The 18595-nt window shown below is 39.0% G+C and overlaps 1 protein-coding gene across 1 annotated transcript; it reads left to right on the top strand.

The window, feature by feature from the left end:
• The first annotated feature begins 415 nt into the window (after positions 1-415).
• Positions 416-9215, top strand: LOC119186476 (uncharacterized). The gene is made up of 2 exons (XM_075893242.1): positions 416-1512; positions 4223-9215. The coding sequence occupies exons 1-2, from the start codon at positions 1309-1311 to the stop codon at positions 4418-4420; spliced, it is 402 nt and encodes a 133-aa protein (XP_075749357.1). The 5' UTR covers positions 416-1308; the 3' UTR covers positions 4421-9215.
• The last annotated feature ends 9380 nt before the right edge of the window (positions 9216-18595 follow it).

Genomic DNA, 18595 nt, shown 5'->3' with positions numbered 1-18595 from the left:
AAGTAAATACTTCGTAAGAACGGTAACAACAAAAGCATTTATTTCGACAGTATTAGCCAAACTCTGACTGAAACTGTCGAAATAAACGCTTTCCCGTTCTCACGGAGGATCTACTTGACTATTTGCAACGCTACAGCGTTAAATTTAGTTAGTGATAGAAATCCAGATGATTCTAAACAAAGAGACTTGAAAGCTATATATATGTATATATATAGACTTAGCAAGAAAGGAAGTGCCCTGGCTGGGTAGTAAAAACGGAAGCGAGAAAGCATGACGTACGACGAAACATTTTTAATGATCATATACGTTTCGGCTGTGTCAGCCTTCATCAGTGTGACAAATAATGCAGCTTTCGTAGCCATTATATATATATATATATATATATATATATATATATATATATATATATATATATATATATAGCTTTCAAATCTTTTTGTTTAGATTCATCTGAATTTTACTATTCTATCACCAACTAAATTTAACTGTACTTTTTTGTACATGCTGTAGTTTATTTGCTGCTGGTGAAAGTGGCATTGTTTGTCAGAAGAGTAAGAAACCGGTGTGCTGGCCTGTTGTAACTTGAGGGAAATTTCACATTTAGATGCATTGTAATGTGGAAATAAAACATTAAAAATACAATTTATGAGGTTTCCTGATATACTACAAAGTATTTTAATCTGTAAAAACATGTTGTTACCTTCGTACTATGCATGCTATGAACATTCACTTAATTATTTCTATGCCTTAGAGCACAGTGTTATGAAAGTATGTGTTAATCTACACAGAAAAGATTTACATTTTTTAAGTAGTTGCGGTGTCATACATGCTTATCTCATATCAACATGCAGGCAGCGCATGCCATCTTTATTACGTAGTATTTTTTTTGCACTTGCTATTATTTGCAGACACAATTTGGGCCTTCATTGTTTGAAAAGCCTAATGTTTCCTTTCAACTTGCTAATTAATTGAAATGATTTGCATAGTGCACCAAAAAATTATTAGTAAATGTACTGTACCTTCATATACCTGAAACCTAAAGGGCCTACAAAGCTTAATATTAATTGTAAAAGACTTTTGAAATCTCGCTAGATGGAAGCATTCCGAACATTTAAGACTTGTGTCTGTTAACCTATATTCGTAATGTTTTTGTTAGCGTTCATCACTCATTAGTGCATCACTTATTATGCATTATTATTATTATAATGTCAGTGCATCACTTATTATGCAGCTAGCTATTTTCTGAGGGAATTAAAGCTGTCCGGGGGGCTGCATAATGTTAAGTGTGGTCACATTGCATTGGCTTTCATGCAGCACAAAGAGCGATACCATTTTCCTCCTTTTCTTTCCTGCTTCCGATTTGAAGATGTTCGTTCGCGGAAGAAGATGTTTGGACTGAGGAAAGGCAACCGCTGGTCTTGCCTGTCATGCAAGCTAGAGCTACGGTCACGGAGCGCGCTAAGGCGCCACGAGCTGATCCATGTGCCCTATAGAGAGCGCTTCACCTGTCAAGTGAGCTACAGTCTTTATTGGCTTGCATCTTGTCATCATGATGTATTTGTGGACAGACCCAAACTTTTGCGCAGCTGCAGCAACCATGTCTCATTTGGAATCGAATGCAAAGGTACCGATTCCTCGCAAATTGTAGTTCTGTCCTGTTGATCTAATGAAATTGAGTGTGGAAATAATGTTTAGAAAGTTGGCTGACCCCGCCGTGGTGGTCTAGTGACTGAGGTACTCGGCTGCTGACACGCAGGTCGTGGGGTCGAATTCCGGCTGCGGCGGCTACATTTCCGATGGAGGCGCAAATGTTGTAGGCCCGTGTACTCAGATTTGGGTGCACATTAAAGAACCCCAGGCGGTCGAAATTTTCGAAGCCCTCCACTTTGGCGTCTCTCATAATCATATAGTGGCTTTGGGACGTTAAACCCCACATATCAATCATATAAATCATTAGGAAGTTGACTGTGCAGCTGTTGATCTCGTGGCATCTGTTAGGGCTTACAGTGAAATTAGTGGATGTGTGGCACCGAGGCCTTTTATTTGTTTAATCACTGCATGCATAGCCATCCATTTCTGTGATGGCTTAGGTGTGGCAGGGCTAAGATTCTGACTCAAAAGGTGCGGGCTCAATCGCAACCTTGGTGGTTGCATATCAATAGAGGTGAAAGGCTAAGGGCCTGTTTACTGTGCGATGTGAGCATACATTAAAGAACCCCAGATAGTTGAAATTACAGAGAACCGCTATAGGTGATCTCGTAGCCTGAGTCACTTTGGGATGTTAAACCCGCAGGTCGGCAAACACACCCAGACTCAGATTGAGCTGTGAGTCCGAGTGTGTCTGGGTTAGCAATGTCTTGAGTCTGAGTCTGAGTGAGTCTGGTTAAAGAAAATTTCCATGAGCTTGAGTCTGAATGAGTTCGGCTCAAGAAAATTTTGGTGCGTCTGAGCCCTGAGTGAGTCCAAAGTGCAATATGTATTTCTTGAGCGAGTCAGAGTGAGTACCACCTTCTTTTGCCATGCACACTCATTAGCCTATGAACTATAGCATTGGTAGTTTGTGGGAGCTTGTGTCTCAAAGCTATACTTGGGTTCTTGTGAGGAATTTTTTATCTAGACTGCATTGAAACGAAAATGTTGATTTTATTTAGTCATGAGCAGGTCCCTTCTTTTGTATCTTAGTATGCACTGTTGGCTGTCACCAAACAAAAATGATTTAATCCTTTAATATGTGCCAGATCAATACTCTGTGTTTCAAGGCACTGGATATTATGTTGCAACAAAAATAATGTCATAATATATTAATTTATGTGCGTTGCAGTTATTATTCCTAGTTACTTTGTAATTAAATACTTATTTATTATGAAGTCTTTCCTGCTATGTTTTTGCATAAATCGAGGGAAATTTCGAGCTAGGAATATAGCGCGAACTTGTTTTTGGTTATGTCTGCTCTGACCAAAGAAAAATTGTATTTTTGATATGAATCGCAGAAAGCGGCATGTCACACGACTCATCGAATATGATAGTGCCTTCAATAAAGGGATTGTATAAAACGGTGTGCTACGAAATGACATTAAATGAAGACAAATTTATTATGCAGGAGTTTCCATTCATCCAAAGCTCAATGTACCTTGCTCTTTCTTGGTTCCTAGTCTTTACAAATAGCAAATACAAGTGGTGTACACAAATGTGTGTGTAGCATGTCAAAGGGTTAATTGTAATTGCTACTTGAATAAAACATGTATGGAGTTGTTTTTTGCGTGTATCCACCATGCGTGAAAACTGAGAATAATGAAAAGAAGCATGGACTAGTTGCTTGCTCGTCGATACATCATGACAGGAGCTATAACACGAGCTTAGAGACTGAAGACACAGCAACACAGCGCTTGCTCTCATGTGTTATTGTGACACTGGTCCACAACTCTCACTATAGCTCTGTCTTGTAATGAAACTGGGTTTCTAAATTATGGTTTAGCTGTATACTTTGCAAAAGCTAACTGGGCAAATTCTAGTAGTAACGAGAAGGATGGAAAGTTGAGTAAGTCAAGTTATTTGCGTGATGAAATGGTAGTAGTTTTTAGCAGTACCATTGAAGTGCACATAAATGTTTTCATCTATTATTTTTGTTTCCTCTTGTTTTGATACAAACATCTCATCATTTTAAATAATTTATTTAACAGTTTTGTGTTAGGACACGTAATGAAAGAAACATGAGCCAGCAGTATAGTGTCATCACAGCCAGGATAAGTGCGCAGCTCGTCCATTTTTTTCTAGTATTTCTCCACGGGATAATGAGCCACCTTGAAATTGCGATGTAAAAGTATTTGTCACTTTCATCAAAGTGATCGTTCTGATCGCTGAGTTCCCCCATGAATGGGAGTAGGCTGTCAACTGGAGCAGTTGATCGCACTTGCCCCGCTGCTAACTAAAGGAGAATACCGGCACCTGGAAGTTATGTTCTGTGATAAAAAAGAAGACCTGCACAGTGAATGGGATGTGGTAAAATCGTGAGTTAGTTAATTGTTCAATAACTGCTTCATTAACTTCAAACTGAAGACACTGGTAACATGAAGACACTGTAGAAGGCGCTTGTAATCGTGGTCATCAAATGGAGTAGCTTGGATTGCTGGTTTCAATGTCAAGTTCAGTCATGCTTTACAAATAGCGAGCGCAATGTACACTGTGGCGCATAATATGCTTCTCACTTAATGGTGCATTGCAGATCTGCAACATGATCATCAGCCGGAAGGACCACCTATGGCGTCACATGCGGCGTGTGCACGGTGTGAGCCAGCCAAGTCCAATGCAGCTTGCACTCACTTGCCCCTTCTGCCTGAAGACCATGCCCAACATGTCCGACTTGGAACAGCATGTTGACTCATGTCACCCGTATGCAAATGGAAGTGACTGGGCAGAATAGGCTCTACAGTCACCTAAGGATGAATCGGAATCGCCTGAAAGTGACTTTGTGAATTTAATCATTAGTCTTGCTGTGTGAAGAACTGTGCAGTGCCGGTTTATTCTTTTGTATGTTGAAGTTTGGCAAACATGGCTTGAAATTCTACTTTTCTGGATAGTTTCAACACTGAACGTGAATTGGAAACCATCTCATTTATACAAGTCACTGCCAGTTGTTAGTGAGTATAGAGACATGGTGGCACTGGTGCACTTGCACTGTTAGTCATTAAATTATAAGGTGTGTAATCTATGCGAAACCGGTTTCTTACAACTACCATTATCAAAACTATCTTGCTGATGAAAATTTAGGATGGTGAGAATCTTAACTGGATTCCCTTCACTTTAAATGAGTTTGGCAATGAGCTTATGTCTTTTGCATCAACAATGGCCTTCTGGAAAGAGCTAAAGCTACAAGAGCATTAGCTAGTTCAACACAAAACGGTCATAGAATGAGGAACACAGTACGTTTATCTTCTACAGCCCATTCTGTGACACAGAGTTGAGCCCTTGTGATGTGAAAGAAAGGATAGGCGAATATGCTGAGCTTATTGTTTGAATTGCGGTATACATGAGTAATCAGCATAGATTATGTTGATCAATTCCTCAATATTTTTTTTTAACAATGTCTTGGGAAGACGTAATGCCTTAAGAATATAAGCACTGTAGAGCTCAGCTGGATGAAGTAACTATTATGCATTATAGCTAGTCTTCATATTGTCTGTGCACATTCTTTTGTGTTTCAAACCTTGTGCACTATTGTGCACTGGATGGCGGTGAGCTCGTTAAATCTTTGTGCACATTATGTGGGAAATTAATTTATACTATTGTAAGTTTATATACATGACTTATGAACAGTAGATAATCTTTTTTTATATTGAACACATTCAAGCTAATTTACCAATATTTGTGGTAGTCTATTGCAGTATTCTAATGCATACTACAGGCAGCTAATGCATACTACAGGCAGCAGTAAGTTATGTAGCTCGTGTAAATACCTTGCAAATCTTCCTGCAGATTTCACAGGTTTCTGAGTTCCACAAAACTCTCTGGACGAAAAAGTGCACGATACCTGAAACATTATTTGAAATTCAAGTTTAATTTCATTCTTTCAAGACACTGAAGGAAGGACTGTGACAAAAACCGGTTTGTAAAACAGCTTGCTCAGTATTCAAAAATCAAGATTGGTGCTGCGTTATTGGAAGTTGTCAAATAAATTCAAAGTTTAGTTTATTAATAGTACATCTATTGGTGTGCACTACTGAAGAGAGCTTTTATTTCTGTTTCAATGCAGTTGGCAAAATCTTAGTATCTTAGTTTTTGAATATGTTACCAACTGGTAATGCCATGCCATATTCCAGTTGCTTTCTGCAGTAGCTGACAAGCAGTGTGACAAAAATTATGCCAATGCTATTTTTGTATCACCTGACTTCACCATAAACAAGATCAGCTTTTTTTTATATTTCTATAAAAATTAGCAATTAATTGTGTCAAGTCCCTAATGAAACAATCTGCACAATAAAATGCAATATTCTGGGAGATGTGAGAAGGAACAGTGCACTGGTTAGCATAAAAACTTTTTTCTAAGATTTAAAGCGAAGTATGTACACTCCTGTGTGACTGGCTGCATCATTTTACCTTATCCATTTAAGACTTCCATGTGCAGCTTCAGGCTAGAAGTACACACCAGCTCAGAAACGTTACAGTAGTTCTTTTTTTTTTTTTTGGTTCACAGTTAAACATCTAAGCCTTATTATTTGACGTGATTTTATGGCGTCTCTAGTACTTCCTTTATGGGCAAAGATTTATTACTGCTTGAAGTGATTTCATGATCTTCCTTTTTTTTTCTTCCTTATGGCTTACCATATTCAGGTTGTGAAGTGACTTTGATTGGTAAACTTTGGTCTGGTTACTGATGTATTAGTGTAGAGTAAATATCTAAATATTATTGTGCATAGAAAGAATATTGTGAACCAACCTGCCTGCTTTGTGGTGTCAGTCAAGAAAAGCTAGTCAGTTTGATATGATAGTGCTATTTTTACAATCAACCAAAGCTAGTCCATTATTTCTAGTCATATCTAGCTCCATGTGTTATATATAAAGTCAGTGTTCATGGGCAATGTATAAGTACAAATAATTCAGCTCAGTAGTGTTAAATAAATAATATAGTTTAGTTTAGTTAAGTTCTACCAAAAGCCCATTGCTGAGTTTGAGTTCGAACTGAGAATCAGCCTGTGTGTCAGCAAATACAGTAACATTTTGTTTAGTGGCTTTGTCAGTGCTGTTATGTACATCTTTGAAAGGAAGTCCATTTTTGAGATCATCAGCCTCTATATAGAACTGTGTCATTTCACCACTTCTGCTACACACTGGCATTTTCATTGTAAATTAGAATACAAGGCATGGCTATGAACCACTATATTTACAAAATTTACATGGTCATATTAGAATGCAAAATTTATAGATTAATTTTGTTAATATGTCGTAACAGTTCACGCATTTGTGAACAAAACCATTCTCCGGACTTTTCTCGCATGTAAACTGCGACCAACGTCTCTTTATGCACTGATGGTGTAGCTAGTTGTTATGGCATGCAAGCAGAGCATTCAGTTTTTAGACTCAAATGTGGCAGTCTGGGCATGTTGGTAATCTACTTGAAAAAAAAAAAAGGAATAAGTTGCTAGACACATTTAGCCCATGAGAAACAGCGATTAAACCCATCATTAAAAGGTGTCAGCATGTATTTAGGGGTTATTCTGCATTCACTCGAAGGCTTCTAAGTGGTTTTCTGAAGTTTGGTCTTTGAAGGTTGGATTTGCGATAACTGTAGCTGGTGTAGCTTTAGCTGAGTTTAACATTGGGCAAGCTGGTGCACAGCTTATTGGAAGATTTTTGGCACACAAACAGAACAGAAAAAGAAGTTGAATATAGGATAGGGACATCTGAACATCTTTATGGATATATTGCCTAAAGATACCTATGTATTCAGAAGTTCCAGTTCCCTTCACTCAAGAAGCTACAAATTTGCACCTATTAGTGTCTATGCAGCAGGCTTTTCAAAAAAAAAGAGGGGGGGGGGGGGAATTGAACGAAGCAGATATCCTACATGACCAGAGCCTCTCCCTAAAAATATCTCTGTTCTCAAAGTTTCCTCTCACCGAGCTGAGCAAAGGGTGGAAATGGTGCTAAAGCGAAGTAGTTTTTGGACTTCAACAAGGGTGCTCATTTCGTCGTATAATTGGTGGAACTCTTTGAGAAGCACTCAATCTCTTGTGTGCAGCTCATCATAGAACCTGAACTACAGAACCAGAAAATTAGTGTCTTATTAGGAAATAAAATTTCAGGAATTGTGGAGCGGCATTATTGAGGCACAGTTACTAATTCACAAAAAATGGGGTCGGTGCAACTGGGGAGGAGCTTTGAGCTAGTGCACATTCACAAATACAGGGCTCATGCTGTAATAGAGTGGTTTTAATAACTAGCTTATGTGTATTCTACGCATGCCTGGGCGTGTTGGTTTGCTGCACTACATCTGCATGTAGTGCAGATGTAGGCTTTGAGTTGAACAAAACATAACTGAAACATTTATTTTGAACACAATGCATTTCTTATTCAGTCGTACGCCGCAGAAAAAAATGAGCTACATCGGCAGTGCAATTCATTATATTACCGCGGTTTCTCTGACAAAATGTATTTCTCAGACAGGTATGAGAACAGAATATCTTGAAATGTAAGCAACGTTTTATCTTAGAGTTCTTGTTTACTGGAACCTGGAGCTCTAATTAAATAATTAAGAGTCTAATGTGAATTTCATGCTTGAAGCATTACTCTTGAAGTGAGTGCATAGCAGCATCTCCATGCAAAAACATGTGCTTTCTCTCGAACTTTTTGGAGCCTTCAGTTCTGAATATTTTGGATTGGCATGTATCATGGGTAGAACACCAAATTAAATGGCCATTGTACATTCTTGTTTCTAGAAGAGTGAAAGTGATGCACATTTGATTATTTTGATGTCTTCTCACAGGTTCTGAAATTAATGCCAAAAACTTGAAATATAGAGTTGCTTTGTGAGCTCTTCCCTTATTTTTGAGCTTTCCATGTTGCCAGTGGTATGTGAAATATATACATACAAATTTTTGCCAGGAGTGTTACCTGCAAGCTTTATATTTAGTTTAGGTATATTAACATATTGTGTGCTAACTGGTTATTGGGTTTATCCTTTACAATGATTTGATGCAAGTACTCTGTGCTACATATTTATTTTTGTGATTGTATTTTGAATAGCTTAGTATTTTTTCCTGGAATGGTCAAGCTCACAATATTTATTATAGTATATTATGCAACCGTACTTCAGTGTGGGTGTTTGACTTGCATATTTTTTTTTGTCTTTGTAAGCCAGACAGTCGGCTCCGCATGGATAGCCCATATGTAATAAAACCGCTGTTCTTATGGCTTCTGTGTTCATGACCAAGGCAGTCTTGTAAGATGTTCAGATGAATGGTTTAAGATTAAATAGTGCTTTTTCTTATGCTTTAACCTTTACACTTACGAATTCGGAAGTGCTTTTCCACATCACATAACACCTCCAGGTTATGTCTGACAATTGTCTTCCGTACTTTTTGCAATGTGAGGATTGCATTGATATTGCCTTCTTAGGATTTGTGTATCTATTGCATGCATAGCTATTTGTGTCTATGTAACTGTGGAGTAAAATGAATTTCTAATATATTCATGTGTGAAATAAATGCTATTAAGCCAAATTTCTCGTTGTTTCTTGCCTCTTGTATGAATTTCATTTAAGCATTAGTTTTGTTCTTGCATCATGCTCTTTATGCATCATTGTTGTATGCATAGAAAATTGTCAACAGGAACAGAACGAAAACTTTAATGTGATCAAGAATCCCGAAGCAATGGTTGAAGGAAATGTATTGTTTTATATTTTAGACATAACATGACTTCTAGGCCGTCAAGCCGCAAATATGGATTGCACTACTAGTTAAAAAGGTTAAGGAGTGATTTGTTGCAAACATATTTTTAATGTGTACTGTAACAGATTAACTCAGAAAACAAAGTGTGCTATGAAAAAGTATCAGTGCATTATCTTAAATACATTTATAATGTTTTTCCCAAATGTGAACATGCTTGCTGCTGTAAGCATTTTTACTTTAGCAGTTTCTTACATTGATTTATATGATGGCTTTATACAAGGTACATGCAGAATGATATAGAAAAAATACAGTTATTGTTTCGGAAAGCTTTTATGCAAAGCAATATGCCCTTTTTAATCCTTAGGAAAAGGCATTATGCAGGGGTCTTGGACTGTTGGTGTACAGCAAGAATTAACTTGCTTCATGTTTGTTTTGAAATTCCTTGATGCCTGCTGTCATACTACCAAGTCTGTGTATTTTAGAATCTTGAAACTTATTTTTCCTCAGCCTCATTTAACTAATCTGTTAGCCTTCATCAGATGCATGCTGATGGAACTCGACAGTTTGTCACATCAGGTACATGTGACTCACTAAGCGCATTCAATAAACTGAACGTAGAGTACACTAACTCAAGAGTACTTTTGTTTAATTTTTGTACACGCTCCAGTGTTATCTTCTCTTGCTTTGTTACCATAGTAGTCAAAAACCTAATAGCCCTGAACCTGTCAAATGGATATGTGCATTTTCAGTACTGGTTTCTTACCACTACAACACAGTTTTATTGTATTGTGTATTTAAAATTTTGACAGTAACTTTCAAAGAAGTCATGGCATTCATGCTGTTGAGCATTTGCATTTAAAGGCCACAATTTCAAAATGAAGTTTCGAACCTCATAAAACTTGTGTATGTTTATTTTCAAATACTATACTTACTAGCCTAGTCAATGCTATTTTTTTTTTCTCGAAAAATCGAACAAAAGTTGGTGGTACGTTAATTATGCTGGGCAAATTTTATGAAAACTTTTTCGGGATGAGCGAGAAGTGTGGTAATGCAAAAAAGTTTGGTGGCTTAGCCTTTTGCAATTGACGTATGCTTACACTGTTTGGAAACAGCTTCTTCGTAGCACTTCACTCATCTTCGGTGGTTCATGGCGCTATCTTTTGCAAGCTGTCCCTGTGCCGCCTGCGCAAGCCATAGAAGCGTTTTGCGGTTATCTTTTCTAGCAATCGTTTAACCGCAACAGTAGCATCTGCTGTGATCTCGAGGGGTGCCCAGAAGCGTGCGCTATGACGCACTTTGCCAACTTCGTGGCAACCTCGCACGAAGACAGCGCCACCACCGTTGACATTGCAGCAAGCTACCACCAAAGCATCAGAACAAATTGCCGATCACAAGATTAATGACAAAATGCAGCCGCCACCTCACTGTCCACATGAGAAATTACCGTAGAAAAGGTAGCCTATATTTTGCGTTTCTTGAAGTACGCGCAGATAACAAGCACAGAGAGCAAATTGCAACCGTAGCGAGAATCGGGAGAAGCGGAGAGCCATGGCAACAGCAGACCCTGTGGTTGGCCCTTAAAGTTTCATATTGACAGGAGCGATTGTCGGCACGGGCCGTTTTGTGACCTTCACTCGCTGTAGACTTCAGACTCTGCCCAGGCAGCACTCTGCCCAGGCCTTTTTTTAGCAGACTGAGTTAAGCACTTTCCACACAATTATATTGCTAGTGTATTGAACAGCACAGAAAACTGAGCATAAAACTCATTTTTGACATAAGTGCCCCCAAGCATAAAAACCAATGATTATTTGTGGCTGCAACCAAAGAGTTTATGTTTATGCCATGCAGCTATTCATATAAACCATTATTCTTGCTAGCTAAATGTTTTTATGTACATATTGAAACAAAAATTAAAATATATAAATGTGAGAACAAAGACATAATATGTGCAGCATGTTGCTGACAGTATGTAAACCCACGAGCATCTCAGATGTACTCAACATCTGTAGTATCATGCCATGTCCCTGGCTGCTGCTTTTCCTGTTTGCAGTTTTTATGTAATGTGAGTGCATTTAATGTAGTTAATTCACTCCTGGATAATATTACACGTGTGCTGGCGAGAGGATTCAATAATACAGCACTTTCGCTAGACAAAGTGGCAATTTCCAAATATGTTTATTTACATTCACATATATGTATGTAAACCACCTTTAATAGCACTCATAATAGAAGTAAAAACTTCATTTTTATTCAGAGTAGTTTTATCCAGCACTGTTCAGAGTCATGGTGTGAAAATGTGCCTAAATGACACATTGCTTAGCACAAAGAATGTCTCGTCATGTATCTGGCCTCAGAGCATGAGTACTTTAATCTGCTTCTTGCAAAACCTGCATCTAAAATTTTGTAGGTACTGGTTTTGATGGAAGCCTGACTGTTCTGTTTCAGTGATTCGGGACCAGCGAAGTAGCGGCGGAGAAGACTGGCCATGGTATTCGGACCACTTCCCTGAGCCTTGCACCAAGCGGCGCTGCGTTATGTGCAGTATGATGAAGCTCCAGCGGAGATCCATGCACCAGTGTCACCAGTGCAAAGCTGTTTTGTGCATTAACAAAGATCGTGACTGCTTCACCGAGTACCACTCCAAGTATATCTTCAAGACATAGAAGCAACGAAGAACCAATATTGCCATTATGAATGTCTTCCCTTCTTTTCCACAAGGGGTGGGGGGAGGTTGGGCAAATGTGTTAGTAGAGAGGGTGGCTCTTTTTATTGCACATACTTTGTATGCACAAAAGGTGCAAGCACATGGAAGCTCTATCACAGCTACAAATAAGGATGCCAATAAGTTAGAAGAACACTGGGGTCAGCTGGAGAGGGGAGAAAAACAAGGGGTTGGAGAATAGTGGGTGCAGTAAGATAGCCACCCTACACTCATGCTTCCTACAGTGACAAAAGTGCCAGAGTACGCATTTCAGCTGTGAAGTAAAGCATAACTAAAGTGCAGAGGCTTGGTTGCCATATGTTTCATTCCAATGGCGGAGTCGGAGTTAGCTTTTCTGCTCCTTTTGTAGCAAGTGTGTTCCAATGGTAGAGTGAGGGCGGGAGCCGAGTGTTCCATTGAGAGAGGTGCTGTAGATTCAGTGTGGGAGTGAGTTCAAGGAGAGGGAAAAGTTACTCTGCCGAAATCGGCCGAGGAGCAGGAAAAGTTACTCCACCGAGATCGGCAGAGCGGACTGGAACTTGGCGTGACGCACTCCGTTTAACATGTTCGCCCCCTTGGTGGCGCCGCTGCTGTCGCATTGTTTTGGGACAGCCGAGTCAGAAAGCTCCAGTTTCTGCACGAGCAGCTGATCGAATCGCGTCATTTGAAATTACTATGTATGAAAAACAATGGAACACAATTCGACAGCAGAATTAGCGGAATAGAATACCTACACGCTATATATTCTGGGCCACACAAGGACTCCTGCTTCCTCCTTGTTTTCATGCTTGCTTCGGCGGCACGGATTCTGTTCCAGCTGTGAATTCGGAAGCATTGCTCTGCACCAGAGTTGAGTGCTCACTCACCGAGTCCATTGGCTGCTCCGACTCTGCCATTGGAATTCAACAACAGTGATCCGCTGCTGAGAGTGAGATCATGCGCTCGATTCAGGGCTGCTGCATGCACTATTGCGATTAAAAGAAATGCGAATGGTGCAGAATCAATATTGTCTGCTGCATTTCATTTCTTTACAAGTGATTGTAGCCTTGACGTTAATGAAAAGCCAATAGAATTATTCATTACACTATCATGAACCACTTTAGCATTTTTTGTAGCCGCCTAGGTTAGAGTGTGATGAAAACAGTGTGCCACGTTGTTTGCATTTTCAATTCCCCCTGTATATTCTGGTGGAAGCAGGCAACTTGCTGTTCATGGTAAGGCATGGCCATACTTGAGTACAGATCACTGTACAGACCGTGCACTGAGCTGTAGAACACTTGGCACATCATACCAAGACAAAGTAAAGAAGGCTTTGTTGTTTGGTGTTGGTAATGCTTAACTTGGGGTCAGACTATCTCGTGATGACAAGTAAAAGGATTGCAAAGCTGTCTGGCTGGTGCAAAGTGCCTGAAGCCGTTAACAAAGCCTCAAAGACATTGATTTATAGCAAAAAGACATTTTTAACTAATTTTGAAATTTTTTTTTTTCTAATATCTATGCTGTTCTTTAATATACGAGGTGTATATTGCATCCCCAAAGATGTAAATTGTAGTTACTTTGAGACATTCACGTATTTCTCTATTTTGTTTTTACTACTGCTTGTTCATAGTTGTAATTCTGTCAAATTAAAAAAATAACTGTGCAGTATGCAAATATGTTTTGAATGCCAAGCATTGTAATTGTTTGTGCCTTCTGTGTTTTTTGTGTTTCCGAGGTATCAAGCGATGCAGTCCAATTTTGAGCATCATAGACACTACATTTTACCCGTGTGAGGCTAATATTCTTGTTTACTTTTAGTGTTTTGCATTGTCGTCTTGAACATGTAGCCACAGTTACCCTCTTTTGAAAGTGCTTATTTACTTCAAGCCTAGTCTTGAGATGTTATATAAATGAATACCTATTAGATGTTAGCATGCTGTACACCTAATGTATGTTAGGACAGCACAAGTCATTTCGTATTTTGCTAATGTTTCTCGCATTGATGTATTCCTGAAGCCCCAAGATTCCCTTCTGACCGCTAAATGTGCTGGATGGGCAGAATTTTTGTGGCCAACCATTTTTAACTCGTGCCTGCCAAACCTAACTAGCTGGTCAAAAACAACAGAAAAAAACTTATGAAACATATTTTCCTGCCTTTGTTAAAATGTTGGTGCAGCAGGTACATTCAGTATGCTTGGTTTTTGTGAGTTTCTGAACTGCATGAGCCTAAGAAAATTGGATTAACGAATTTCATGGACCTAGCTGGTGACTCTTCATGAAAGGGGTTTGTTTCTTTCATAGACAATGCTACATGGCCAAGTTCTGTGGAACTTTGTCCAGACTGTTTGGTTTATCAAGTTACCTGTGTTGATTATGTGGGAAGCTAGAAGCCAAAGCATGATATTTTTTTGCACCTTGATTATCGTACTGTGCTTGTGCATGTGTTAATATTTTGTAGTATAGTAAGAATATATATGGCATGGACATTACTGGTATTGCTTGCACCATGCCTCTTTCTGTGCCAAGCACAGTGTTTGAAGCTGTGCCTACAGTAATTTCTACCAGTATGGCTGTCTAGAGCTTTTAATTGCATGTTTAGAAGTTTTGCTTCATACGGTCTATAAAAGGCAAATTATCTACACATGTTTAATGCAGTTACTCCCAATTTAGAAAGCTTGCATCATGTGGTGGTATTTTTGTTGGTATTGTTTATCATTCTATTAACTTGCACTGCATCATCATACTTATCAGTGCCCATTCTGCCCAGGTCAGATCTGAAAGGTAGTATTGTGAGGACTTGGCACAATCTAGACAGCTGCTTATTAAATTATTAAGAAGCTTGAGCTGAAAAAATTCAGCCGGTGACTTTGGCACACAAGTTTTGACACACTTACATATATTTTAAAACGTAACAAATGTTTATAAAGTATCAATATCATGAATAATCTGTGCACACTATCATGTTCATTTTTAAACCTTGCATGCAGACATGTATGCACAGACGCACATGCATGTACGCATGTGCACTCACACACAGACAAACTGGCACACAGATAGAGAGGCAGGACTCATCCCTGAAAAGCCCAGCATCAGAGTGGCACGACGTAATGTATAGGCGGCACTATGAAACTAGTCACAGCTTAGGCTCAAACATTAAATTTAGGTTAACTATAATTGGAATCAGAGTTACGCGTGATCCATGTTGGTCTGCAATTTTGCTTACATTTTTTATAGATGGGCACTCTGCAGAAAAAACATTGTGTGAGAAATATTCAGCATGGTTGATCCATAATTTTGGAAGGCTACAGAGATGTGTTTTCTTTTTATACATATTAAGATAACGTGTACATTGTACATGTACAGTAAGAGCTAATTAATTAAATCACGAATACTTTGAACTTATAGTTCACTTGAACATACGCCCTAGTCCTGGCACAGCCTTGTGTATTTCCATGGGGGAGAACCTCCGATAATTCGAATGGATCGATATCCCTCGGAGCCCTTTCATCGCTCCTATCAAAAGTCGCTCCAGAGTGATCACAACGTGATTGAAAACCAAACCATATGAAAGCAAACTTAATAGATGTGCAAAACAATGAAACTGCGGCATTTCTCAGCTGATGAGAATTCAGATGCTGCGCTGGAGCTCCTGACCAAGCTTTAAACAATGCTTGCGGAGTCGCAGCTGAAGAAACAGAAGAAAATGCATGCAAATTACTGATTACTTTTAATTTTGATTGCATGAGCTCTGCCATGTAAATAAACGTGTTTTGGAGCACGGATAGTGTCATATAGTTTGACAATAAGACTCACTGCTCACACGAATTAATGTTAGTTCTTGCTTCTGGTGTATCGCTGACTAATCAAGTGATTTTGCTTGCTGTGTGTGCTCCATGATCTAAGTTTATGAAATCACCTTTCAAAAATGTGTAGTAGCCCCTAGTTCGTGATACGTGTTAACAGAAGGCTTGTTTAGGTTCTGCCCTTGCAGTGTGGCGCAGTGTCCCTTCATTGTAGTGCTTCATTGCTGATTCAAACTCAGCTTAATTCCAACAATTCTATAGTCCCCATCTTGTTCGGATTCATGAGATTTCACTGTATCATTCTTCCCAAATGAGATCACAAGAGGGGAAAGAGGGCAAAATTCAGTTGCAACATAAGTTGAAAATTGGATGATAGCAGTGCTTTTGCAGCCGTGAACCAACTAGACCAAGCTTCATAAGCTTCATTCTTAGCAAGCCATATGAAACCATTTGAGAGTCAGCTCCACATCATTTCTTCATTTTTCCCACCTTTTGGCCGCATTCACACGTGCTTTGTTTGCTTTTCAAAATTATTCTGAGAGACCCCCCCCCCCCCCACTTGCCATTTAGCTGCTGTCAGATCAGTACATAAAATGTGATTGACCATAGCACATGGATATTCAGTTTATTTTCTGGTGTTCTTAAGAGTTATGATGTAAACCACCCAGAGTATTTGTGACGTGATGCAGTTACAAGTAACAGCTGTAGTCACAGTTTCGAACATTTGAATGTTCACAGAGCCTTGCCATGCTTGCTTGATATTGCTGTGGCACTACCAAGTAATCATAGCTCCATGCCACTTATGCCTTCTTCCCCTACCTGCACGTACACATTACACTCTCCATTAATCCCATATGCTTCCGGCATCTGCTGCCAACTCCAGCATATCGTCTTGCAAATACAACATGTACAGCGCATTTTCAATGGATACAGATTTTTTAAAATTTCAGCTTTCTGTTAGACTCATAGCTGGTACATACGTACAAAATGCCTGTTATATAGTTATATGCCATGATTGAAGCAGGGCCCATAGTTAGGGGAGGGTTGTGGGCCTAGGTGCTGCGGTCCCCGCCCTCCTTTAAATTTGGATGGAGGTGTGTGTTTTATCGAAGACATTAATAAAAAAACAGGGGATTTTCCAGGCCTTCAGCAGGCGGGTCCCCTCTGAAAAAAAGTTCCTGGCTTCTGGCCTGGATTGAAGTAATGTTTTTGACTATTTGTTGTTGTTGTTTTGTGGCTAACACAATGCTCTCTCCTGACAGTGCTTGTTACACTGTAAGAAACGGTGTGCACCTTATTTTATCCTAGACAAAAGTACATATATAATACTGCGAAAAGTGTTGCCAACACTATGCAATTGAAATGGAATATATAGTAGCCAGACACAGGAGGAGCAGATGAGTGAGTGACAGCACACTGCTTGTGCTGTGTTCCGGTAAATCTTTCTCGAACTGATCATACTAGTTTTTTTAGGACAGGAACTTGAGATTCATGGATTTTCTCTGCAGGAAGTACTAGAAATGGAAGCTAAGAATGAGTAAGAGTAATCCGGATGCTGCTTCATGTTTATTGCGACAGTATATCATAAGAGTGGATTAATAGAGTTGGGCTTTTTTGCAATTTTCTGGCCATGATTTTGCATTTTAAACAAGAAACCATGGTGCTGGCTGTTTGGCAGTAAAGGGTACTCATGGCTTGTGCAACATCACATCTTCCTTAAAACTGTGCAATTTGGGTTATGCTAAGAGTATACAGGCCTGTGTAATTTTTTTCTTAACTATACTTTCTCGGCATGAAAACAAAGCAAGAAAGTTTCTGGTATAGTATTTTGTAAATGTCCAATAACTAATATTATTTTTTATTATCATCACATTATGCAGATTTAATGCCTTGAATAAATAATAGTTAATCATATTATCTTTTAATGCTGTCTTTTCAATATGAGTGTAAAAAGCACTGATCCTTTATCGTATTAGGGTAAACACACACCTCTCAGTACCCTTCATTAAGACAGTGATCATTGATACCACTAACTTGAACCACGGATGCGTAGTTCAGTTCAGCCTGGTGCACTGGTTTTAAGACACAAAAAATGCCAAAAAAGCCGAGCACACTTGTACCATTATGTCTTCTTTCACACAGTATGTCTCCACATTCAATATAATACTAGGATAAATTTCCTTTGCTGTTCCTTCTTTAACAATATGCAGTGACCTTTCTTTTATTTCACTGTTGTCTAAAACTTTCAATAAGATGATGATGGGATGGATTTGACCACTGTGGTGAAACATGCATCAGTGATTTGCATATCACAACCCTCCTTTTCATGACATCTTGCTGTGGCCTTACCAACACAGTTGTAGCCCTGCTTTATGTCAGTGATGTCGCATGACACCACTGTGATCTCAACTTGTAATGACTATGTTTGTCATAAATGTTGGATATAATGAAGGCATTTCATTTTGGACACTTCAGCGTGTGGGTGTAATTTAAGACATACAAAGAACTAAAACACTCACAAACAACCAGTGGAACTTCGTCTGTGTTGTCCTCTTTCTGTATGCCTTCATTTGCACTTGCACACTACGTTTTAACAGAATGAACCAAATTGCCCCCCCCCCCCCCATATGAAATCTTATTGCAACATTTTTTCTGTTGCTTTTCCTGCATTGCTTCCAATTTGTAGTAGGCATGTGTTCAAAATTGTGGACATTTGAAGCATACCAGTT

Source organism: Rhipicephalus microplus, chromosome 1 (genome assembly GCF_043290135.1).
Source record: "Rhipicephalus microplus isolate Deutch F79 chromosome 1, USDA_Rmic, whole genome shotgun sequence".
Taxonomy (NCBI): domain Eukaryota; kingdom Metazoa; phylum Arthropoda; class Arachnida; order Ixodida; family Ixodidae; genus Rhipicephalus; species Rhipicephalus microplus.
The sequence above is the reverse complement of the archived record's forward strand: the minus strand, read 5'-3'. Positions and strand labels throughout refer to the sequence as shown.